Source organism: Pseudonaja textilis, chromosome 3, assembly GCF_049901715.1.
Source record: "Pseudonaja textilis isolate UNSWEBS1 chromosome 3, rPseTex1.2, whole genome shotgun sequence".
Taxonomy (NCBI): domain Eukaryota; kingdom Metazoa; phylum Chordata; class Lepidosauria; order Squamata; family Elapidae; genus Pseudonaja; species Pseudonaja textilis.
The window spans coordinates 54,632,946-54,660,119 of NC_141992.1; the positions used below are offsets into that span (position 1 = coordinate 54,632,946).

Below are 27,174 nucleotides of genomic sequence, written 5' to 3' on the forward strand. Positions count from 1 at the left end.
ATGTGTTGAACATCAGTTGTAGCATCTTATTTCAACCCAATTAAAATAGTGCCTATGCTGTTCTGTGTTCTAGATATATTTTTGTTCCTTATCCAAGGAAACATTGTCCAGGATTATGAGGACCTGGAAAATTGTTGTTTCTATTCAGTGCATTGCAACATACACTTTACTGCAAGAAGGCAATGGATTTATTCAGCCCAGATTTACTTATAATATAGGGAAACTAGTAATTCTGTTATAAGAAAGAAAAACTTAGATTTGTAGGTGTATCATTGAATATTTATATTGGCGGCAGCCATGAGATAATAGTGATAGCCAGGCTTGGAAAACAAAAAGATCTTATGATGGCATAACCATTTTAGTATTCCTTCTGGTTGACAAACTGCCTTAAACTGGCTGAAAGCCTGAAATAGAATGTTAAAGTTATCACAGTGGGAAATGTGATTTAAGCAATTCCCACTATTAGGCTTATTTTTAACTTCTAGAATGCAACACAGTTAGCAGATGGAACTGCTGGCATGCTACTCCTGTCTGTAACAATTTTGGAGGAATGTTGGTGTTAATGACAATATTGAAAGCTGTTGTGGTGCTGAAGTATTGAGAAAAGTCTGGAACATGGCTGGAAATTGAAGAATTTAGAGTTAGAGGAAATAAATTGAGAGGGGGAATTATGTTCCTATGCTGAACTGCTCTGAAACTCACTTGGAAAGAGGTATGATATAGAATGTGTACTGACTATAATGGCAATCACATGACTATGGGGCTTTGCAAAAGTCATAAAGCTGCAAAGTTATTTATTTCAGTATTGTTGTAACTTCACATAGTGACTAAATGAATTGTTAAATGAATGGTTGGTAAGAAAATATTACCTATCAGAAAGCAGTAAGAGAGACTGCTACATAAAACTTAAAGATTAAACTAGCTTGGTATGATAGTATTGATATAAAAACTCTTCTAAGTCCTAAAACTGTTGGTAAAATAATTGCACTACTGATGACAGTCTTGTATTATATACACCAAAGTGTAGAGTTGAGGTCACATTTGACTTGAGACAGAATCAATAACAGGAATAGGCACATAAAAAGAAAGGATTAAGATTTGCTCCCAGGTGAATTCCCACATAACAAAGAAATAATAAAATATCTAATATTTTAGCTGTCACTGGAAATTTATCATGGTATTCTTTTTCACTCTTTCTCAGTTTGATGTGGAAAAGGATTATCTAACCTAACTTTTAAGAAACAACAGAAAATAGAAACACAAAAATCAAGAATTCAGTAAAGAAAAATAATAGTATAAAAATAAAGAGATTCAATAAAGGAATATTTTAGTTTTGTTGTTAATTTGAGAAAATATTGAAAATTATGTAACTTTCTTGAGGACAGATATAAGGATATCAAGGATATAAAATATATTCTTGGGGCCACATTTATACTACAGGTAGTCCTCTACATATGACTATTCATTTAGTGACCATTCAAAGTTATAATGGCATTGAAAAAGGTTACTTACAACTGATTCCCACTCTTACAACTGACACAGCATCAAAATTCAGGTGATTGGCAGCTGGCATGTATTTACGATGATTGTAGTGTGATTGCCATTTGTGACCTTCCAAGATAGCTTCTGGAAAGCAAAGTCAATGGGAGCAGTGGGATTCGTGCATAATTCACTTAACAACTGAAGTTATTCACTTAACAATGATGACCAAAAGGTCATAAAAGTAACTGCCTTGCTTAACAACAGAAAAAAACACGTGATGAAATGTCACATGATGGCAACGTGACTCTGCAAGTTTGACACCCGTGATCTAAGACCATTTCCAGTTAAATTAACTGGTACACATATTCTAAAATATGATTCATTATGACTATCTTTCTTCCTAAAATTTTGTATCTACCTTACGGCTTCATTTATTATCACCTCTAAGTATTTGTTTTCAGTTCCCACAATTTCTTTGTAGTTTGCATTTTTCCTATATCTGACTTGTTTTTCTTCTGTGGATGGGAGTGGATTGGTGAGAAGAGGACTTCCAGTTGTGCATTTTATAACTGCATCACTTAGCCATGGAAATTCTGATCTTGTTTACCATCATTAAGTGAGGACTATCTTTGTTCCAAAGAATTCCTGACCACAAGAACATTTTATGATGTTCAGAAGCTTTAAGAATAAGTGGCATTACATTCAGATAGTCAGTTAAGATTTGTATGCTTGTTAGATTCTAAAATAAAGTTGATTTTATCTGGTTTTTAATTTTTACAGATTTTAACATATAAAATCTAGAATATTGCTCTTTTTACTTATTTTTACATATTAATTCATTTCATAGCAGTTATTAATGAAATATATATTGTCAGTGGAAATAAATATGCTAAACTATATGTGAGAGATGCCACCTGGAATGGTACAAGAAAGTTTAATACCACTTTGCTATGAAGACAGTCAAAACTATAAACATACCAAGGCATTTTTTGATTTACTGGAAAAGTATTTGTTTACTAATGATCACTAATAAAGCCTCAGAATGTACTTTACATTTCTGATAATTCTTTGAAAGGTCCCGAGAAATATTATTATTTTATTTGCAATAAGAGAAATGGTCAATGCTATTAGGTATTCAAGGTTTGTGAATCATTTGCTTTGAAAATATAAGAATGTTTATTGAAGAGGATTTACAATTATTCCTTTGAAGTACCACTATTTGCCATTTCTGTCCCCCTCCTTTTTTTTTTTTAATCAAATAAGAATTCTGGAATGTTTCAAAAGTTACCGACTGCAAATGAATTATTACAACTTTTGATGCAGGTCTTTTAAATATTTGCTTAGGTGCAGTCAAATCTATGAACCAGTTTTTCCTTCATTCCAATGCAAAATAAAGGATCTTTTAAAAACATTATGGCACTGCTATCAACAACTAAAAGAATCAGTCATGTTCTTTATTATGGTCACAGACCAATCCAGATAATAGCAAAGCAAACAAAAGATCAGCATGAAAAACATGTTAGCAAGATCTAGATAAGCTCACAACCTAAGTAATTAATCCCTCATCTGATTATTTTTTGGTATTAGTAGGCCTCACTGTAGAATTTGCCCATATTAAGAATCTTTCATTAGAATAGAAATATAAAATATATCAGGTCTACTTGATTTACTACTCAAAAGCACAAATGCATCATTAAAATAGAACAGGACTCAGTTTTTCAAACTCCCCATAAGTCGGAAGGGTAGATCTAGTCTCTTACAGATAGTCCTCAAATTACAACCATTTGTTTAGTGATCATTCAAAGTGACAACACCACTGAAAACAGTGACTTACAATCCGTCTTTATATATACAGCTATTACAGCATCCCTGCCATTTACATGATCAAAATTTGGGACCTTGGCAACTGGCTTGGATTTATGATTGTTGCATCAACCCAAGGTTGCGTGATCACCATTTGTGACTTTTTCCATCAGCTCACAACAAATAGAGTCAATGGAGGAAGCTGGATTCACTTAGCAACTATTTGCATTACTTAACTATAGTGATTCACTTAATGACCATGTTAAACTTAATAAAATCAGGCATGACTCACTTAACAGCTTCTTGTTTAGCAACCAATGTTCCAGTCCAAATTGTGATAATAAATTGAGGATTATCTGTATAGGATTATTTAGCCATGGTAGTGCAGTGGTTAGAATGCAGTATTGCAGGCTGATTCTGTTGACTGCTCATAGTTTGATCCTGACCAGCTCAAGGTTGACTCAGTCTCCTATCCTTCCAAGGTTGATAAAATGAGGACCCAGATTGTTGGGGGCACTGTGCTGACTCTATAAACCTCTTAGAGAAGGGTGTACAGGACTATGAAATAGTATGTAAATATAAGTGCTAATGCTATTTTAAAAATTATCTTTTGACATCAACTTTAATTTGTGTTTAGTATTTCTAAGGAACAAACTTCATGAAATGTTACTTGTGTGTCCAAAATGCTGTAGAGCAGTTCTCCCCACCCCTGGAAGAGTTATTTAAATGAAAAGTTTCAAAGAGACCACTGTGCCATTTTTTTTTCATTGAAAAGATAAATTAGTATGTTTTCCATGACTAATAATAGAAGAAAATGGGTTGCTTGCTGCAATGGTTTTTGAACTAATCAGTTAAACCTACAGTTCAATTGTAAATTCTAGGCTTCAAAAATCCACTATAGTCAGCTTCATTTGGCAGACTCTAAACAGTGGACCATTTCCTGCCATGGCACCTGCATCACAGAATCTTTACCCCCAGAGGAGAAGTTGGCCTCATCACTCATGAGCTCCCTCAAGACCTGGTTATGCCAGCAGGCCAAGAAACATCAGGGAATGGGTGAACTAGAGAGGTGGCTTCTTATGATTAATATTCCCTCACCTATTTTCCTTTTTGTTTTAGTTTTGCTTTCATAGTTTTAAAAAATGTTTTAATAATTATTATATAATGTTTAATGACTGTTTTCTATTTTTGCTGTTTTAGTGGATTGTTATATGCTACCCAGAGTCACTTTCCATAAGATGTGCATCTATATAAATTTGATACATACAAGCATACATGCATGCATACATACATTTAGGTTGAAGTATTTCTTCCCTCCTGATTTAATATTTTTTCTATTGGAATCTCATTCATTTCAATGAATTTAAGTTCATTGGATTTTTTTTTAATACAGACCTAGTTTTAATGAGATAGTGGTTACTATTAGGTTATATTCACCAGAGAGAGTTAGATGAACAATCAAAGTAAGGAGAGAATATTTTGAATTTTGAAATGTAGAAGATAGATTTATTTTTTTCAAGCTTTTCCATAGGCAGCATGAGATATTTTACTGCATATATAGATGAGATATGAACCTGATTTAGAATATTTTGGGAATTGTGATCTGTGTAAGAGAAGAGCAGCAGAACTGGGGTGCCAAGTTAAATGCTTCATTAGCTTAGAGTCATTGCAAATGGCCCAAATCCAACCCCTCCTGAATTCCATTGGCCCTTGTGTAGCGCCAATTTAATACTGAACTTCAGTTGAGTAGATTCTTGTGTATAGGCTTGAATTAATCTATGCTGCAGTCTAATGGATAGTCCTGATTCTTTGTGCCTAACATACACAGATGATACACAGATGGTAATCAGATGTATAACTTTTGTTATCTTTTATCAAGTAAGTAGCAATGTTTCTGAAAGCTGCCTGAATTAAAGAATGACCCAAATAAAAATCAACAAGTTGCAATATAAATTAAGCAAGATGGTGTTAATCAGTCAAACACATAGCCTGTTCTGGAATTAGATTTTCCCTGAAAAATATATTTACTCTTGGAATATTCTTTAACTTTACCTCAATTTTCAAATGGTGCTGATAATAAGCAAAATTACATTTGACAGCAGCATTCCCCCTCTAAACCCAGTGGCATCCTGCCTCCACCAACTGGAATCTACCCCCAAAAGAAGGAGATGAAAAAGCACAACTTTGTGCTTCTCATCCCCAATCTCTGAACTGATCCAGAAGGATATAACGGTTGATGGTTTTCAAAAGCCACAGAAAGGTTGGGTGGGGCAAGGATGAATGCAGTACTTACATTCTGCCTTTGCCAGAGATCTCCACTCCATAGCTGGGTCTGAATCTGACTAAAATTATATGCTTCTGACATACACACTTTTCTTCTTCATGGGGCTGATGTTATATTAAAAGCATTTTTAACAAGTTATTTTTCTGCAAGGAATATCGTTTAATTTCTAATGGAGCACATATCTCCAAAAGCATCATATGAATGTTTTTGCGTGTGTTTGTTTGTCTTTCTGTCTGGGTGTATTTGCATATGCTTATATATTTTTGTTGAAGCTTCTGACTTAGTAACTATACAAGGTGACTTATGTATCTTTTTTTGCACTCACCAAGAGAAAATACAGTAATTTACATTGTTATGATACGATCACAGTCGATAAGCTAGCATGTATTCTAGCAACTTGTACAATATTGTAAGAAATTGTGGACTATTTTCTCAACTAGCATACTACAGTCACTTTCTTGGTTGTCCCTAAAATGAAGTCACTTCAGAAAACAACATAAAAGACAGAATCTACTGTAGCACTACAGAAGATTCTGGGAAGGGTGAGTCCTACAGCAGGTTATAGTGAATGATGTCCGGTCCTGTTGTGTCAGCAGTCTACAGAATCTATTAATTTAAATCAGTATGATTATAAAACATGTTGACTTGTTGATAATTTTGGAGTTTTGAAATTAGTTGGACTGCTATATATGGGCAGCCTAGTGTGTCTGCCTTGTTCATAAGTTATCATCAAAATGCAGAAAACTGTTGTTGGTATGGATTCAGACATATATTCAGAAAGGAATCTGTATTTCTTTTTTCCTTGATGTCCATATTTATAGCCTGAGTTGAAAGTGGAAAAGGCATGTCATGAAATAACATCAATAGACTTTGGTTCATGCAATGCAAATGGAATCCCTGTTAAGTGTAACGGAAGAGTGTTATCTGCAATAGTTTTCAGCTCTAATGGGTACTGGGGTTATTAGTATAGAGTTTGCTAGTCTTCAATAATGACTTTGTTTCTGTTGTTTTGGGGAAGAATTCAAGTACATAGTGTACAAGCTATAAACAAGGGCTACGTGCCTGTTTTGAAATAATAAAGCTGAGCAGAATGATCCCCTTCTTTAATTATACTTTATCAAGTTCACAAAGAAACAAACATAGCCCATTGACCAGAAGTAGAATTCTATTATGACTCTCAATATTGTTTCATGCCATCTGGAATTAGAGTGATATGAAAAAGAAAGGTTTAATCTAGGGGTTTTTTTCCCCTCAAGACTTTTTCAACTTCACATAAAATGAGAAGAGGATGTGTTCCTTGGATGGTTGTGTAGTTCTTGGAGCTAAGGTTATCTTGTCTAGGAATGTTTTTTTTTCCAGCTCCAGTTGGTTTACCAGATTAAATTGTTTGTTTGTTTGTTTAATATTAATTTTTTATGCCACCCATCTTACTGATAGAGTCACTCCTGAAATTGTTCCAGTACCAGAATGGACTGCCTATAATGATCCATACTCTTAATAATTTGATGCTTATATTGTTGTAGCATGTTATATATAGGATTCCCTTTGAAGATATTTTGAATTTTCTAGGAGTGTAAAAGTAAAAGCCAAGCACAACTCCACAAAGAGTGTAAACAGTACCAATGAAGGGCTTTTTCTGCCTGCCAGAAGATTTAATTTGAAATGACCATAGTTCCAGTTATAAAATAATATATGTACAGATCAGATTTTTACTTTTCAGTAGGTTGTTAAGAAAAAAAGTGAGAAAGAAGTAGCATATATATATTGATATGTTAAAAAGTTGCATGATAAATTAAGTAGCTTGAACTATGAAATGTTCAGTGCAAATATGGAATTGTTTGCTGAATGCAGTAAGAATGGTATATAACAGAATGATTTAAATTTAGCAGGGAAGTAGTCAAGGATATGTAATACTCTCTTGATAGTTTGAAGTGTTTATTGATAAATTTATAAGAAATATTTAAAGGTGTGTTGTTTGGGGATGTGAATATATTTATGATTTGTATACAATTGACACCATGTTGTTAGGTGAAGATTTAGATCAGGGGCATCAAACTCAATTTCATTGAGGGCCGCATCAGGGTTGTATTTGACCTCAGGGTGCCAGGAGTATGTGGCCAGGGTGGGCGTGACCAGCTTGATGTTACTTGTGTTTAGGGTGCCTGTAATGGCCAGAGCTCCATTTTCACTGGCAGAGCCACCACAGGCCAGTCCTTCACTGTTTCCAGGGCAGCCCCATGGGCTGGATCTGGTCTGCAGGCCTTGAGTTTGACACCCCTGATTTAGATGATTTGCGGGTATGTTGGATCCATTCTATGATGCAACAAGAATGATGGAAAAAGGTAGTGTGTAGCATTTGCCTATTGGAAAAATTAATATTTGTTGTAAGAAACAGAAACATGTATAAGAGCATGCTTCTGCTTGCTTTATGATAGTGAGATATTGGATATGTATGTATGTATGTATGTATGTATGTATGTATGTATGTATATGTATGTATATATATTCTTATGTTTTCACAGGTATTTATATGTATGGTGTATATACACACTAGTCCAACATATGAAAGCCACAGGTCATAGCATCGATTTCAGTGGCACTAAAACCCGAGCTACTATAGAAAACCCCAGGTTCAGAATCATCAGAGAAGCCATAGAAGTTGATAAAAGACCTAATAGTATGAATAGAAGAGATGACTCCACCAGACTATCAATCATCTGGAAGCCTGCACTCACAAACAAAACAATCTCTATACCACAACCCAGGCAAGCACCTGGACACAAACAACCCCCCCACCCCGAATACCTTCAGCCCAAACACGCCCCAGCCAGCTACCCAAATAAATCCTAGCTTTCTAATAAATAATTATCGGCCATTCACAAGAAACCAAGCTGCACTAAGAAACCCCAATGCACAAAACACAGTGTTGCCAACCAATCACGAAACAGCAACTCAAAGACCAATAAACACAGACCTAGACTCCCAACCAATCAAGATAAGGAAAAAAACCATTCAAATAAAGCAGAAAGCCAGCACCAAATTCAAACAAAAAACGGTTGCTAAGCCTGACACACAAGATTAAAAAGAACCCAATACACAAGCCTGAGGATGGCAGATGAGATTCTGCCGAAACGTCGCTATAATAAAAGTACAAATATTAAAATGTGGGAAAATACCCGAAGAAACCTAAATTAAACATAAACATATACATATACATATACATATATATATATATATGATATTCAGGAGAAACAAATTAAATTGGATTAAGTGGAAATGAGGTACTTATTTGTGTGTGGTAAAACAAGAAGAAATGTATGGGTGTTGACAATCATTGTAGATTGAATACAACAGTGAATGATGAGTGAAAATAAAGTATTGATGATTCATTCATATAAAGAGAATTACAAAAAAAATAGGAAGGAAATGTGAATTGGTTGAAGGGAAGGATCAAGAAAGTCATGGCAGAATGAAAATGATGATATCCTCAAAAAAGAGTGAGAAGCTTAAAGAACAAATCACAATGAATGGATATGGTAGAAATAATATAGTGAATGAAATTGATGTATTACAGGTTTAACTTTATTTTATTTTTCAGGGCCTAATTTCTTTGGTTTACAATTTCTTATCCCTTTTTGTGTTTTGCCTAACATTGCTTACCTCTGAAGGAAATAGCATGCTGAATATGCATGCCTGTATGTAAGGATATTTAGCTACTTTGTGGCTGCAAATTAAACAGTCAAGTAGCGTGCTTCTCCTTTGTCTTGGATATATCCAGGGCAAGGATGTGGTTAAACACTCAATTACTCTGGCACTTGGCAGAGAGAACTGACTCCCACATAAAGTCTAAACAGAAATAGCTTTTGGGTCAAACTGAGGTCCAAAGGATTTTTCTCCTTTGAAACCATAAATCTCTGAAAAACAAGCTTTGTAATTAACCCAGCTGACATTATCCAGTGCTATTCACTCACATGATAAAATGTACAATACGTTATTTGGATCTGATCAGACCAAACAACTGCTTTTTCTTCTCATAAATAACTTTAAAGTGTTGCTTCTTAGCAGCTTTCCAGAGCCATTTACAAAGAAAAAGTCTCTGCAAATAGAGGCTCATTTCTATAGTAGAAAGAAAAAGCAATTGTTGTTGTTGTTGTTGTTGTTGTTGTTGTTGTTGTTATTATTATTATTATTATTATTATTATTATTATTATTATTAATATACTTCAGTATGCTTTCAAATCTTTCAAGACAGGCATTTGTGAAAAAAAATTTCCTTCTTAATTGTCAGAGAAATAAAGAACATGAAATGTTCCCATTATATGGCTAAATGGTGGTAGTTTGCTTAGATATTATCACTGATGTCATGCCACAAACCTAAATTAGAGAAGAAAAAATTCAGTTGAAGAGAGTAAATAGCTTTTCACTTTGAGAGGACTAGTAGCAATTAGGGCTATTAAAGACATGTTTATAATAACCCATTTTCTGTTGGTTGTGCTATAGTTGCTATACAAGTTGTTTTCAGATATTGGTAGTTTTAGAATTAAGGCAGCCTACATCATTTTCCTTGAGGAATAGACCAGCATAGAAAAAGAAATGGAGTAAAGGATGAACCAACCGACTCACTGTTTGTATATAAATATGGGGGAGCTGATGTTTTTATGTTTTGTCTGTTTGTTTGTATGTCAAAAAACAATTAAAAAAAAATTTTTTTTAAAAAAAAGAAATGGAGTAAAGGAGAACATGGAAAAAAAGAAAAACAACTCACCTGACTCTCAGACAAAATGCATTAGTGACAATAATAATGAGATTTGTTTAATAAAAACTGATTTAAAAGCTTTTTAGTGAAACAAAAGATATTTCTATTGAATAATTATAGTTAACAAAAAATTAAGTATCTATTTTTTTCCTTGAAAAATGTAATGTAATATTAGCCCCTTTAACAATTTTTTCTTTCTCATTCCACATAATATCTTCTGAGGCATAAATGTGTTTGCTGTCAACATGCATCATCTATTCCTCACCAGCCATTTTACTGATAAATCTCTTGCTCTTGTAATTGTTGTGGTAAAAATCAATCTAATCCTAAATATGGTTTGAGGTGGATTCATTTTGTTGTTTGATTTTGAAGATTATACTAAAGATTCAGATATGTTCTATGCATATGTTTGCCAGTCTCACGCATTGTATTTTTATCTTCTTCCTTCTGTGTTTCCTTTTTTATAACTCAGTTTAACATTTTAGATAACACTACAGTTCATATAAGTGTTACTGACTTTTTTAAATAAAGCTGTTCTTTATATTTTATATTATATTATAGGTGTTCTATTCTATTTCCCTAATTCCCCACTATTTTATCTGTTGATGATTAATTTAAACAAAGGGAACAAGTTTCCTGTGTCCATATATTTTTTTTAGGAATACAAAAAGATTCCCCTCCCCCTCTGATCATTCTGTCTTTTAGATCAATGCTTCTCAAGGTGTGGTCTGAAGCCCCCTGTGGGGTGATCCAAGACCCTCATATGGATCTGCAAAATCTAAATTATTTGTTATATGATGAAAAATAATATAATATTAAAATCCTATCAAACTATTGTGAGAAACAGTAGATGCAAACATTGTATCAGTCTTAAATTTTAATATGACAAATATTGATAAATGTAACTCCTACAAAGAACAGCTGTTTTGAGGTCCTCCATTATTTTTTAAAAATGAAAAAGTGTCCTGTGAAAAAAAAAGTTTTAGAAACATTGCTTCAAGATTGTGTCTTCAACAGTAGACACACATACTACTTGTGGTCTATTGCTTTTGATTTGAACCTAGGGTAAATTTGTTCCCATAATAAGAAACATTGTTTCAGTTCCAGTGAAATCTTACTTATTACTTTATATATACTATATTTTGTCAATAAGAGTATTATACATTTCTAAGGGTTATTGTGTGTGTTTTGCGGTTATTGATATTTTATAATTTATGTTCACTCTTGTTGGATAAGTGGGCAGTCATATAGATTTGTAAATATATGTCTATTGCTGAAAAAAAGGAGCGGGGAGAGGAGCATTCTGGCAGAATATAACTTTCCATTCAGGTTCTTTTATATTCTTGGTGAGATTTAAGATGGGAAAGGGTGAGACAGCTATTTGGGAAGAAAATAGTGAGAGGAATCCTTTTTCTCATGTAGGCATCTTGATCATTAATTATTTTTTTCTGTCAACTAGAAAATGCTATTTTAAATATTAACAGATAGAAGCAAGAGTATATATATTATCCTCATTAGTGTTGTTGTCTTCAACATTTATTTTCCATTAAATATCATACTTCCTTAGGAACACTTATAATATTTGCATATTTTTTCATATTTCTCTTCACTTAAATTTTTATAAATCATTAATAACAATTAAAATGTTCCCATCCTTTCCTAATTTCATTCTCTCATTCTCTTTATTTCATTTATTTATTAACAAACATTCCATTACATTGCAATAAGTATTTTATCTATCACTTTAATTACACTTGCTTCATATTTTCTAAATTCATTTCTATTTCTAATATAACAATGCTATCTTATGTACCCTTGCAGAATCCTCTCTTTCAATTAAATTTGCACCCATTATCTCTATGTCTTCTAAATAGGCTTGTACCTTTAATCCTTGTACGTTTTCCCTGTTTCTCTATATCCTGTTTCTGTCCTTTATAACTTATTTTCCTTTCCTTCTTCCCCCTCATCTTCTCCCTCCCCTTTTGGATCCCTTGTCTCTCTAATTCTAATTCTCTCTTCTGTAATCCTCTCTTCTGTTTCTTCCTAATATTGTAATTGCTTTTCAAACTGTTCTTTTTTTGGTTGTTTTTCAAATCTTAAAAGTTTCACTCTCTTTCCCCCCCCTTTCCTTTTTTCCTCCCACACAGAATTACTTGATCATTAACGATGGCTTCTTCTTTGTCCCGCCGTTCTTGTTCTTCAAGCATTTCTTGTTGTTTCTCATAGTTCAAGATCTCCATTTCTAAAAAATGAAAAACGAAGCCAAAAAAACCTCTTCCTTCTTGTGCATATTCTCTCTGTTTTTTAAGTTCAATTTTCAGTTCTTCCAAGAGTGATGCCATTTTAAACACTTTTAAACAACCACCCAATTGATTTTAGTCATTTAAATCCAATAGCCAAAAATCCAAAAATCCCCAAGTAATCCAAGACTGTTTCTTCTTGTTTCTTTTTTCCACTTTCTCTTCCTGGGGTTCTATTGTCTTGTTACAAAGTTTCAGTTAGAATGTATTTTTTAGGAATCTTCATAAGGTTTCACTGTTAATTCCTTTTACTTCCAGGTGGTCTCCATTTTTCCAGATCCCACCTTTTTGTTTTTTCCTTCTTTTAAAAGTTTTTAAATGTCCAAGAAATCTTTATTATCCCTTTGACATTTTATTTTCAGCTTGAATGCCTATTAATGTCAAAGTGAGATTTTTTCAATTTCTTACTTAAGTCTCTTAGCTGTCAGTATGGAGAAGGAAAGAAAAATAAAACAAATTTTTCCCGTCTCTCTCTCCTTCGCCACTTCAGAAATCTTCTTTGGGAACAACGTTATTCTTCATAGTTCAGATTCCAGGGTACCTTATGTTGTTGCTTTTTCAGTTCAACCCAGTCAATCAAAGCTTTCTCTTATGTTCCTCCTGCCCAATCTTTTCCAGTCGAGTTCTTCTTTGAGGTGGGCATTTCTGACCACCACTGCAGCCGCCTTCGGGAAAGGGAGTAACGGCCAGCTGGGGAGGAGAGATGCGGTTCTCCTCGACCCTGCTGGTGGTCTTCCCCCTCTTTACCACCTCTACGGGGTGGCTTTGCCCTGAATCCAGCTGGCTCGGGGTGTTCCGGTGGCAAGCACGGACTGAAACCGTGCACGATTGCGGATTTCGGTCCATCGCCAAAGAAACCCAAACAGGAAGTTCCAAAGGTGTTTTTTTTTCTTGAACTACCTTCAACAGTAAGCAGTATAATTGCATGGGCTGTACTTCCCTCTAGAAGTTTGCATGTTGCAGTCCTGATCTAATTACAGGGCAGCAGGATTAGATAAAGGGACAAAATAAAGGTTCACTCTACCAAGAGGAATATCAACCTGGTGGCAAGTAAAACATGTTTAAATTACTTCATTTAGTTTTCATGGGTTGGAAGGGAAACTGGGGTAAAGTGAGTGGGCAGAATAATACACTGGTTCCATGACCAATCATTGAGCATTAATTGACTGGTTCCATATTAGCTGTTGGGTTTCAGCAAACATTGCAGCCACACAGCACAGAAGTCCTTCAAGAATCTAAAATGATAAAAACATCTCAATTCTGAAATTAAAAGGCCTGGGCAATGGAATTGTTGTCATGTATTGCACAGTATGATTGGAACATATGCCTTGAAGTTTGTTTTTAAAAAGCTTCAATTAGTCTGACACATTTTTATTTATATATAAAAAAAGAAATGGAAGGATGGAAGCAGCAACAGCAGGATACTGTAGAGAGCATGTATATGGGAGTGAGAGAAAATGAAGAGCACCACTGCTGGAGATAACATAGTTTAGCCTGTATAATTATATCCAGAGGAAAATATTTCCGAAGCACATTATATATGGCCTTCTCTTAGTCATTTTGTGATAATGAGCTGCTCCAAAGAAACTGTTGATCTTTTTCTTCTAAATTCAGTAGATACCAGAAATGGCTACTGTTGTCAGAAATTTTAAAATACTAATATTTTCCATGTGTATAGTATTTCGCAATGTTGAAAGTATGTGATTCATTATCTTATTATAAATCTAACCAGAATCTTGAAATACAATTCCTACAGATAGGACATTGAATGGTAGTTGTTTCTTTATGACTACACAGTGAATTCATAGTAGAGGTAGAAGCTGAAGCGGGGACTTCTCATAGACATAGATTTGGAAGCATGATGAGGGATGGGTGTTACCTTGCAGTGTGTGTCCTGATACAGCTGTGTAGCCTGTTATGTGTTCCATACTTTTGCTTGTATTCAAACTTGTAAGTACACTTTATACATAATAATACTTTGTATACTTACAGTACACTTTCTTAAAAACTTCTAATTTCTGGCTAACTTCAAAAATGATAATATAATTTTATCTTAGCTTAGAACAATTGTGAGCATTATCTGTGAACCAGATCACTATAGCTTGCTCAAAAAATTGCAGTTAAAATACCTTATGATATAATATAATGGTGTGAACCCATTCTCTTTATTGCTCTTAAATCGGTGAGTACCATCATTATAGACTTTGAACTGCCTGTTTGATCTAAATAATATCAAAATGCTTACTCACACTCATTTCCAGGATAATATTAAATAGAGCTATAAATTCCTTTTGTTCTGAATTTTTTATTTGATACCGTATTCAGATTGTAAAATTTTCTTTGAAGTTTTGGTTTTTACTTTCTTTTCTTTTATAAAAGAATTCTGTTTTCATTATATTTATAGATTTTCCAAGCCAGCACCGATGTTTTTGGATGATTCCTTCAGGAAATGGGCAAAGATTCGGGATTTTCTTCCACCTTTTGGGATTAAAGGACAAGGTAGGATAACAAATCCACTATGATTGTATTCTGCATATTACCTTTAGAATTTATGAATTTGTATATTAAAGAAATTTGAATTCTCCTTTTTGAGTATATTTTAAATTTCTTTTTTTTAAGTAGTACAAAATTGTCCTAAACAAAGCATTATTTTATATTTTCAACCTTCTGTAGCCACTTAAGAAAGGTGAGTAAGAAGGATGTTGACAATGACATAATTGGAAACAAATTTGCTTCCCATAAAAGGTGTAATTTGTGGAAGGAACGTAAAGATAGGAAATTATTCAACTCAAAGTATACCAATTCAGGTGATAGTATCCTTTGTTTAGTATTACATAAAAAATGCTGGAATGGTTCTCCATGATGTCTGCCTTGTTAAACATGATATTTAAGACAGTGTTCGGTAGGTAAATCCAGTCTCACAATTCTATCTGTCTTCATACCACAAAAAGGAGCAGAGCAGAATATGATTAAATATAAAAGTTCCATAAGATGTTAAGGGTTTTATTATTTGTATAGTACAATATTTAGTTGCTCTATTGAAAGGAGACTTACTGAGGTATGAACTTGCTACTACTAAATCCTTGCACATAATTAGTCCTCATTCTGTAACCATGGCCAAGATATGCATATAGGTACCTCACCTTTTATACATATTTGCCTTTCCATTGGAGAGGCATCCTTCTTAGAAAGATGACAAATAGCCACTGTGCATTTTTTTACAATAGAAATATTGATTGATTGTAGAAGTGATTGGAAGTACAGATGGAAACAGGGTTACTCACTAATAGTGGATTTACAGGATCACTTTTCTGCAGAGTATAGATTATGGATCTCTCAGTGGGTTATTTATTTTCATAGGCTGAGAATTTTAGCCAAGAAATATCAGCGTGGAGAATTGTAGTACAGGATGACTGAATGTCTTTGGGCAGTCTTTGTTTTGTATTTCCAAGTTGCTGTCAGTTTGTGTCACCACTACAGAGCTGTGTTAATCTAGGGTTTTATGTTGGACTTTCTTCAGTTAAAACCAGAAACCGCTGTTCTTGAAATGGCTGGGAGCTAAAGCAGTGGGAGCAAATCAAATGAATGGGTTGTATAGTGCCCTCTTGGGACCAAACTTTGTGCCAGGATTAAGTCTAAAGCAGTTTGTACTTGTGGGAGGAAAGAATTATTGTTCTCAGTAAACTAGTAGTCTAATGACAGTGCTGACAGATTAGAGCATGAGTGAAGCAAATGGCATCCTTCTCGCATCACACTCTCAAGCAAACATCACTTGAAATTCTTGCATCAGCTTTTTTCCTTATCCCAGGGGAGGCACTAGGGATGAATTATTGTGAGTTGTTGATGGGATCAAAACCTCATTAAGGTTTTTAGTCAAGACTAGTCTGATTCTGGTTGAAACAGGATGGCAGGAGAAAGGTGCTGATGATGGCTGCCAAAATCAGTGGACTTGGGAACAACTTTCTTGAGAATGATATTCAGTTAGCATCAGAAATCGGAGGTCTGATCTGAGTGTAAAATCTGGCTGTTGTCAAGGGAGATTCACAACATAATATATACCTTGTAAAATACTTTGTGCAGATGTTGGGCATTTGTGTCATCAAGTGTTTACTTGAAATTCAGATGAAAATTGACTGGCATAATTCTGTCAACTTCAAGGTCAGCTAGCTTTACATTTCAGAATTGCAAACTACTATATCAGAATAATTTTAGATATTTTTTTTCTGTAAATAGATTTTAAAAGCCTTTATAGAAAATGACATGCCGTATCAGACTTTTAATGAAGAGGTTGGTGCCATCATCCATTTTGGGACATCAAAAGCAAATAAATAAACCTTAGTACATTTCTAAAGTTTAACATTACATACAGTTCAGCCTAAGTCTTAAATACATATACATATATAGTTATTTTTTTATGTAAGGTTCTTTTTTCCCCTTGATCTTGTGCTCCAGAATGGCATGGGAAGAGCATTCAATGTAGCATTTATGGTCTGGATGCAAACCCTAACAGGACAGAGATTTTCCAGGCCTGATTTGTTGTTTCCCAATCTCTGCCTGTTTAGTGATAGTAGTGCTTTTATTGTTTTCTTCTAAATTATGTTCCTGGTTTTGTGTTCCCGTGCATCTTATTTTCTAAAATGGATTTACTACGCTTTCTCTAGAGATGAAGCCCTCTGTGATATATCATTTGGAGCAATGAAGTGTACTTTGCTATGTACGTCATTGAAATGTACTATATGTTTGCTAATTAGACATTCCCATTGTGTTTATTAAATTTACATATGAAAAATATCATACTGGAATTCTTCATTGTGTAAATTTTCTGGGATTAAGATGGTTTGGTCAAAGATATGGAAAACAGCTATAGTTCAACAACCAATAAGAAATTACTGAACTTGATATTAGTAATATCAAACCTGAATCCTAATTAGTACCTAGGAACAGTCTTCAAATGTTAGCCATGTGGCTTTCTTTTGATAATTTTGACATTGTAGGAATTTTCTCCTCAAGATAAGTACATGTAATCATCTACTTATACTTACAAATTGGGACCAAGGCAGTTGTGAGCCACACCCAATACAATGATCCTTTTTGCCATGGTTAAGAGAATCACTGCAGTTGTTAGGTGAATCATGCAGTCATTAAGTGAATTCAGCTTCTCCCATTGACTTTGCTTATCAAAAGCCACTGGGAAGGTTGCAAAGGCAAATTACACAACCCTGGTAACATCATAAATACATGCCAATTACCAAACACTCATGTGATCAAGGGAATGCTGTGTAAGTTTTAAGAATAAGGACCAGTTGTAAATCACTTTTTTCAGTGCCCTTGTAATTTCAAATGATCACTAAATGAATAGTTGTAAGTTGAAGAAAATTTTGAAGAAATGAAGAAAAGTAATCTCTAAGGAAGTGGTGTGATTTTGCTATGGTAGAAATAGTAATAAGCAGTCGTCCAATTGAGTATCCTCCAGAAATGTTACAATAGTAATTACAGGTGTGGGAGTCTCAAGTCTCCAGATGAAGGAAGATTGGCCTATATGCCAACCAAAAGTGTGGTCTCTGTGTGTGTTACATTACATTCTAAGTATCTTGTTATGGGGATATATTTAGGTTTGCATGTTCCAGAACTGGGAAGATCAAGAGGCATTTTTCACTGCTTGTTTTCTGTGGATTTTTATATTTAGATCTTGACTTTAGGCTGACCTTGAAATTTGTGATGTTCTGATGTTCTGGTAAATATTAGAGAAAAAGCAAGTAATGACCACACAGAAAGCAAAGTCTTTCTCTGTTTCTGAAGTGTAAGTGTAGAGAGTTTGTCCATGATATGTAAACATTTGTTTCTGTTCATTATGTTCCAACTTTCTATTCTATGTTTGAGGGAAATATCCTTATTTACCCTTCTGCCCTCACAAGTCACTGTGATGTTTCTGACAAATTTGTATTCCTCTTGGCTTTTAACATTATTTCTTCCCGTCCTTTTCTGGCTCTGTTTTCAGAATGCCAAAAAGCATCTGGTTGTTTACATAGGCATGGGTATTTGAGTAACTGAACCCACTCTATTGGTGAATTGTATGCTTGTATTAAGGTGTTGGAAGGGTGTTTTTTATTTATTTTTAATATACATGTATTTTAATATTTTTTGCCATCCAGAATCACATTGGTAATATAAATTGATATATGCAAAAATAAATACAACTGTTATGGGGATGGAAATGATACTGGCATTATCATTTGTTTTCAGTGTTCACATACCAATTTCGCTGCATTCACAGCCTGAACACAGAACTATCAAATATGATTTTTGTTCATCTCTCATTTCCTTTATTATATGATATCCCCTCTTCCTGTTTTTCGAGGAGGAATTGTGCAACTAAGATCATTCCATGAAGTATTTGAATACATATCATATAACCAGAGTAAGCTCACATATAGTTAATGTACTAGGTTAAGGAGCTCTTGGACTAAGTCAAGTGGCCCAAAAACCTAGGATGTATTAAAGGTAGTTTTATTGTGACTTGAATCAAATCAATACTGATTGGAACTTCCCTAGAGAAAAGAGAGTGTTCTAAAAATGTCACTCAAGGAGTTGAAGGAAAACAAATACTTATTTATGCAAGAATTTCTGTTAATTATAATTAAACTTTAAATGAAGTCATCATTGCCCATAAATATTCACAGATGGATTTCATATTTCTTTGAAAATTCTTTTGATGGTTTATTAATGCCCATGTTTTCATAAACAGCTTGCATGCTTCAAAATTGTAAAAAGTTGTACATTAATTGCATTTAGAGCTTGAACTTGGGCAAGATAATGGACTGAACCGGGGCAAAAGAATAAGGCTTTCTTAAAGAGAGATAGGGATTGTGCATGATTATCTGTTTGGAAAAATGATTTTGTTCTTTCTAGATAGTACTGAAATCTTTCCAAAGATTTAGTTTACAAACTTATGTAATGACTAAAAGGGTATTTTAGATCCATTGTTATCATAAGAGCACAGGAGTTCATCTCAGCTGTCTCTTCAGTTTCTTAATTCTCAAGTTCAGAAATTTATGTAATCTTGCCAGAAATTTCCACAAGTATGACCAATGCTGTTTCTGTCCCATAACTGACCTAAAATCTGACTGTAAGGGTGTCTATATAATATATTTCATCTAAGACCATCTGAAGCTGCCAAGCAACCATTTTTTCTAACCTTCTCCCTAAAAAGAGAAAGTGAGAGAGTGAATGGAAATTGTCCAGACAGGTGGGATCAAGAGGTAGTTATTTTAAGGAGGAGGCAAAAATGTCACCTCCTGCAGTGAGGTATTTACCATTGTCCAAACCCACCTGGCTGTCACATCCTGGAACCTTTTATCAACCAGGAGGGACAGGGATCTAATTAACAAGTGGTTGTATGACAGCATTGAGGACCCTGTCCAGTTCATGAATGCTAGCAGGATCAAACTGTTCCCAGATAATGGGTAAGACCTTTCCCCAGGCATCTCGCATGTACCTGCACCTGTGTGGAATGAATCTGTGCAACTTTGTCAGGTGTATGGAAAGCACTGCTTTTTGGTACCTGATCTCATAGAATGGCACCCCAAAAGTCAGACTCACATAGTCTTTAATTTCATTGTAGAAAGTAGTGAAAACAGAAGTCTTCCATAAGGTATTTAGTAGTCAATTTGTTTGCCATAAGTTCATTATTTATTACTTCAGTTTATTATTACTTCAGTTGAATGATAATTCCATTAAGCTCTGTGGAATCATTTATTATGTTTTGGTATTTTAGCTTAATTTATTATCATGGATGTAGATGCTTTATTGTTTGTTACGATCTTGTAAACTAATGGGAGACCCTGAAAGATACAGCAGTATACAAATGTAATAAATAAACCTTTCAAAACTAAAGCAGAATCACATAAAAACTCTAAAAATAATATTGGGCTCAAGTGTAGGACAAATAGTTTTCCTTGATTTTTCCTGCTCCAAATGTGATTAATTTTCCTACAATCTCTTAAGGCTTGTTCCTGAAGCCTTCCATGTAAGGAATATATTTGCTCTCTTTGAATGAATGCATAGCAGATAAAAAGTATGTTTATTTACCATACTAAGTGAAGCTAATTCTTCAAATGGAGCCTGTTGGAAATTACAAGACTGAAATTTGCTATTTTTATTGTATATTGTTGTGGAATGTTTTATATAAAAGACACTCTGTGTAAACATAGAGGAAGGTGACTTATTGTGTTTGCAGACCAGGCTTGGAACACCATACTGTTGATTCCTAGAAGTGAGCGCTGAATCATGAAGCCTAGTAAGTGTTTATCCAATCTTCATATAAAAGCAGAGCAACAGCAGTATATTAGAGAAAGTAAGTTGAGTCTCTGAAAGAATCTTTGTACTGTCTCAGGAGTGATTGGCTTAATTACTGCAGCAGTATGATCAAACAGCTTCACCAGGATCTTCCTAGTATCTGTAGCTGCATATGCTACAGAATTTCATGTGGGTCTTAATAGGTTGAAGGCTGAATTAAGATCATATGAGTCATCATTCATCGCATACTTAGGAATATTTCAAACTAAGTAGCATCTGTGTGAGTTGGGTCATCTGAGATATAAATATTTTCTAGAAATGGTGGTAGACTTTAGAAGAAACCCTCCTACACTACCACCTCTTACAATAGTAGACAACACAGTATCAACAGTAGAGACCTTCATATTTCTAGGTTCTACAATATCACATGACCTAAAATGGACACCTAACATCAAAGACATCATCAAAAAGCACAACAAAGAATATTCTTTCTGCGACAACTCAGAAAGCTCAAACTGCCCAAGGAGCTGCTGATACAGTTTTACAGAGAAATTATTGAATCTGTCTTCTGTACTCTATAACTGTCTGGTTTGGTTCTGCAACCCAACAAGATGGACACAGACTTCAGAGAGTAATTAGGACTGCAGAAAAAACAGTTACTATCAACCTGCCTTCCATCGAGGATCTGTATACTGCATGAGTCAAAAAGAGGGCTGTGAAAATATTTACAGACCCCTCACATCCCAGACATAAACTGTTTCAACTCCTTCCCTCAGAACGATGCTGTAGAGCACCGCACACCAGAAAAACAAGATACAAGAACAGTTTTTTCCCGAAAGCCATCACTCTGTGAAACAAATAATTCCCTCAACACTGTTCAACTATTTACAAAGTTATAAATAGTTCAACAGTAACTATTACTGTTAATCTTCTCACCACCCCTTCTCACCCATCCCCTCCCACTTGACTGTTTCCTAGTATGATTTGACTGTTGATTGTACCCTATGACTATCATTAAGTGTTTTACATTATGATTCTTGATTCTTAATTAATGTACCTTTTCTTTATGTATACTGAAAGTATTTACACCAAGACAAATTCTTTGTGTGTCCAATCACACCTGGCCAATAAAGTATTCTATTATTTCTATTTTTTTCTATTATTGCCTTGGCATTATTTACTTACTTCCTGAATACCTTTACAAGTATTCTTAAATATACCACAGCTATTTATAACATTTTTGTTGCCAAGATGTCCCCATCAACCTTAATTCATAAATTATAAAAAGTGGAGTTGCTAAATTTGAGAAAGTTTAAGTGGATGATATAGCTATTGAAAATCTCTGGGTCACAAATAAGGAGCAGTGTTAATAATAACAACTTTATTTGCTTTGAAGTAATCATTTGGAATGCTAGGATTGGATATATTTGTCATCGTTAAAGTGAGGGAAAACTAAATATGGAGAACAGTAGTACTTCTTTCTGGTCTTTTCTCTCAGTTTCTCTTTTTCTCCTTGACTGTCTCACACATATGCACACATTTACACACACAGTAGCTAGGTCCCATTATATTTATATAGAGCTTTCTAAATATATTCCACTCTTGAATTTTTAAAGTTTTAATATCTAAAAGAAAATGATATTTTCCTATCATCCTCCTGCTAGACAATTACTTTTAAAAAACAGTGCCGTTTTTTACTTCCTAAGAAACTTGACACCTTCAATTTTCCTCCTTAATTATAGCTATTAATAAGTGTAAATGAGCAAGGTATTTGTAATGAGAACAAAGGAAGTAGATATGAATATGTAATACTGTCTTATTTGCCACAAAATGTGCTTTTGATTTATGTTAGACCAGCAGTATTTCCCCAGTCTCAGACAGAAGTACTTTTCAGGTTCTGGTTTTAAGGACCTAAGGATTGCATTAGACATGCAAAATATGTTCTTTGCAAACGAGCATCGTGCCCAACCTCATATAAGCATTTAAATATGTCTCTATACTTGAATTTTACATTGAACTATTCAATATGCTTCTAAATACTGAATATTTAAGATTATATTTTATGAACAATGGGTCTAGCTTACTGCTGTAGACCAATATGTTCTCCAAATATGACCCTAAAATATTATTCTGTTAAGGAGACTTAATTTTATATTCAGATTATTTTGAGACATAACATAAAAAATAATGTCACAACAGGCTAATATATGATTGTTCTTAACTGAACTGGCTTTATCACTGAATTTGAGTTTTTAAAAAAAGGACAAGTTACTTGCTACTAAATGTATTATTTCTGGTTTTTCTCAGTTGTACGGGTTGGAGAATCCAAAGCATTTATAGAGATGATATGCATCATGTAAAATTGTGTTTTTTAAACACCTTTTTAAAAAAAATCTTTTCTCCAGAATATCTATCTGTGGCATACACATCTCCAGGTATATGTTGTTGCTTGCTCTTTGGCTTGGTAGAGATAAGCCACACCAATACATTAGAGGCTAAATATACCCGTGAGATTAATAAAAATGCATACTATGGTGACATTGAATACCGTGTGGTTGCAGTTTTTTTCCTCTTATTATAATAATAGCTGCCCATGATTGTAATACAAATAACTTCATTTGTATTGCTCTCTTGGCTAAACAGACATACATATTAAATATTTCCTTTTGTATTGTATTTCAGCTCACAGTACACAGAGAAGGATAGTTTATTATTCAATTAATTCCAGCTGGTGTATGTCTGAGAAAAATGTGAAGTGATACTTCACAAAATACAGATAGTCCTTACAAGAGTTCATTTAGTGACCATTCAAAGTTACAACAACACTGGAAAAAGTGACTTATGACCATTTTTTACACTTAAAACTATTGCAGCCTCCATTGTCATTGTAATCAAAATTCAGATGCTTGGAAGCTGAGTCATTTTATGACGGTTACAGTGTGCTGGGGTCATTTGATCACCTTTTGTAACCTTCTAACAAGCAAAGTCAGTAGAGTATCCAGATTCACTTAACAAACATATTACTATTTTAACAATTACAGTGATTCACTTAACAACTATAGCAAGAAAGGTTATGAAATGGGGCAGAATCCACTTAACAAATTACTCATTTAGCAACATAAATTTTGGGCTCAATTGTGGTTGTAAGTCAAAGACTATCTTGTATTTTATATTCCTTTTCTGATTTCTTGTTGAAGGGTTATAAATTAAACGTACGGTGCAGATTTATTCAGCATTCACTTTGATCCTGAAGTTTTTATCCATCCCTCTTATGAATTGTGAAAAATCCTTGAAATGGGATCACTTTTTAGTATTCTTTCTTTCTCTACAGATAATCTAATCAAGGCCATCTTGTCAGTAACGAAGAACTACCACCTTACTCCAACCCTTGACAGGTGAGTCAATTTGCTAGTCTTGACCTGTGAGATATATAGTATGTATTGCTTCTGAATTAATTAGAGAAGAGTTGCTGTTAACAGCTCTTGTTGTTGATAAAACAGATCTTTTTCTACAGCTGATGTAATGGCATTTGGGAAACTCAGAAGAGGCCCTTCATAATTTCTTGGAGTGTAAAGGAGATGGATGGGGAATTGTACTTTCAGACTTACAAGGTTTTGTTAATGTTGCCTTACAATAAAATAAAATAAAATTTTCATTATTCTTTCAAGCATTTTCTTACAATGTATTCTTTTAAATAAATTAACTTGCCATATTCCCCAACTATGAATTTTTAATATTTTATAATATTTTATTTGAAGAACATAGAAAACACTAACAAAGTAACAATCCAGTTTTTATAATTTGTGGATGGCAACAAGGGCCAATTATTGGATTTCTTACTACAGCCACCTAGGGCTGAGTTGGTGATGCGTATTTAGATTATGTGCAGGAAATATTTCTCCGAATGCTATATGCCCAAATTTCTCCACAGCCTTCTGTAACATTGGGGCCTCAATTCCATTATGGTCCTGCTGTTCGATATTTTGGAAGTTATAATGTGATACATCTGACAGGTTGAAGAATGCTGTTCTACATTTAATATCAAACATGTTTCAATTTCATAGTTGTAATAAGTCCTACTTCCACATGGTCAAACTAAACAGTACCTTTTAATATTCTCTGAAATTAACTTTGTACCAAGTTTTTACATTTTCTGTATTTTCCATTAATCATTGTTCTGTCAGATTTCTCTTCTTCATCAGATGTTCCTCATTTTCTAAAGCAAATGTTCATGACTTACCTTGCATTGCCAAAGACACTGAAAAATCAACATTCTGATTTGTGACAAAAATGTGAACAATCCACTGCATAACAAAACACTGGGATTAATTTACTGCAGCTGGGGCATATTTGCAATGAACTTGAGACAGAAAGGAATAAAAGAGATTCAGGAAGTGTGTATACAGGTGAGGAATGAAGGTTAAACAAATAGCAAAAAGTGACTTATGAACAACAATAATGAAATTTATGAAACAAACTAACTTTCTCCCAGGCCTAATAAACCATCATTTTATTGATTGGACAAAACCATCTTCACCATTTTATGGATACATTAAATCCCATTACCATTTATGCATTAGAATTATTTCGCACATGCAAAAATCCGATTCACATCTAACAGATGTCTGAATTTTCTTCCCATTCATTGATTACATTGAGAGATTATTACTACAGGACAGGAGTTGGCAACATTCCCTTGGTTAGGATCAGAGGCCATGCCACCATCACCACTTCCTCTTCCTTTTTCACTACACAATTCACTCTCACTGGTACCAGGCAGAGGACTTGTGGCTGCATCTAAATTAAGAGTGGCTAGCGAAATCATCACCAAAATGACTTCCTACCCAAGGAGGTGGAGAGTGCTCATATGCGCAGCTGAACAGGTAGTTGTTCTATCCTCCTCTCTATGGAACATATTTTTATTGGGATTGTGGGCTGGATGGCTTTGGTTAATGGGTCACATCCAGCCCATGAACTCTAGGTTGCTAACCTCTGTTCTGTGGCCAGATAATTTTAATCAAATGCTGTTTTCAACTTTTTCCAGTTGCGGGATTGAAGTAAAACCACTTTCTCATCCCAAAATTGAAGAAATTTTTTTGACTGAGAATAGGGATGAGGTAAACTATATTAAGAGGATGGGAGACTAAAAGCAGATTGTGACTTCATGGTCACCCTGTCTTCCTCTCGGCTGCAGTCAAGAAATCCATTAAGATGGTGCTTTTCAGAAGAGGTTTCCATTTCATTAGTGGCAATGTAGCAATAGGGAGAGTAGTGATTATAGTTTTTTTAAGGTGATTCTAATTCTATGCCTTATTATTTTCATGGGTTTAAGTTGGCTAGGGTCATTAATGAGGCAGCATATACTTAAATAAATTAATGATGTAATCAATAAAAATAAATTACAATACATATTTAGGTTTAGTGAAGTACAAGAGGCAAATTCAGGCACTATCTTAGTTGCTCCCAAATATTTCTAACGATTTTATTTTATGTAGCTATATCTTGATAATTGGCAGTCTACTGTTATTTTGTACTCTATGGTCATGCTCTTTTTAAGATTAATGCACAGTTTTTCCACACATCTTTATATTTATGGCAGGTACAGTCACTATTTGAGAGATGAGGGACTGCAATCCAGCCATCTGATCTTCAGTAAAAGTTACAGAAGGCAAGTTATTTTGTAGGCAGGGTAGCAGATTTTAAGAATGGGAACAGGAGTAGAAGACCTTAAAGAGAGAAAGCCATTTAATTTCCAGTTCTTTCAAATGCAAGAAACAGTCTGAAATTGCAATTTTGGGAAATTTACGGCCTTTTGTCAGGGATTGTGGTAGGATTGGTATTACAGATGAAAAAATCATCAACATATTTCAAACATTTTGCTGCCAAATTTTGGTGTGAAATAATACTCTAGTGCTAAAGGTATGTATGGCATATGGACTATCTAATTTAGATCATCCATTTCAATTCCTCCTTTCTCACTTTATTTATCTGTTGATAACAAAGTGGTGTCTCTGTGTTGAGAGAGACTGTTATTGATATACAAATTGAGGGAGGAGAAATCAGAACATTTGTCCAGACTTATAAAAGACTAATTCAAATGTACAGCAATCAATTTCTAAAACTCAAATATATATTATTATTTACAGTACTTTACAGCATCTTTTACTTTTGATCTGTAGCAATCCATGGCCAAGAAAAACATCTTGTGCAAGTTCCGAGTTAAACTCAAGCAGAAAAATAAGGACAACCAATTT

At 34.2% G+C, this 27,174-nt stretch overlaps 1 protein-coding gene across 14 annotated transcripts in view; it reads left to right on the top strand.

Annotated features, from left to right (window-relative positions):
• Positions 1 to 27,174, top strand: part of ST3GAL3 (ST3 beta-galactoside alpha-2,3-sialyltransferase 3) — a 209,728-nt gene that overhangs the window by 110,144 nt on the left and 72,410 nt on the right. For all 14 annotated transcript variants that reach the window (XM_026707278.2, XM_087929769.1, XM_087929762.1 and 11 more), the window contains 2 exons: positions 15,030 to 15,124; positions 24,252 to 24,315. In XM_026707278.2, coding sequence (XP_026563063.1) covers positions 15,030 to 15,124; positions 24,252 to 24,315 — 159 coding nt within the window. The remainder of the gene's footprint in view (positions 1 to 15,029; positions 15,125 to 24,251; positions 24,316 to 27,174) is intronic.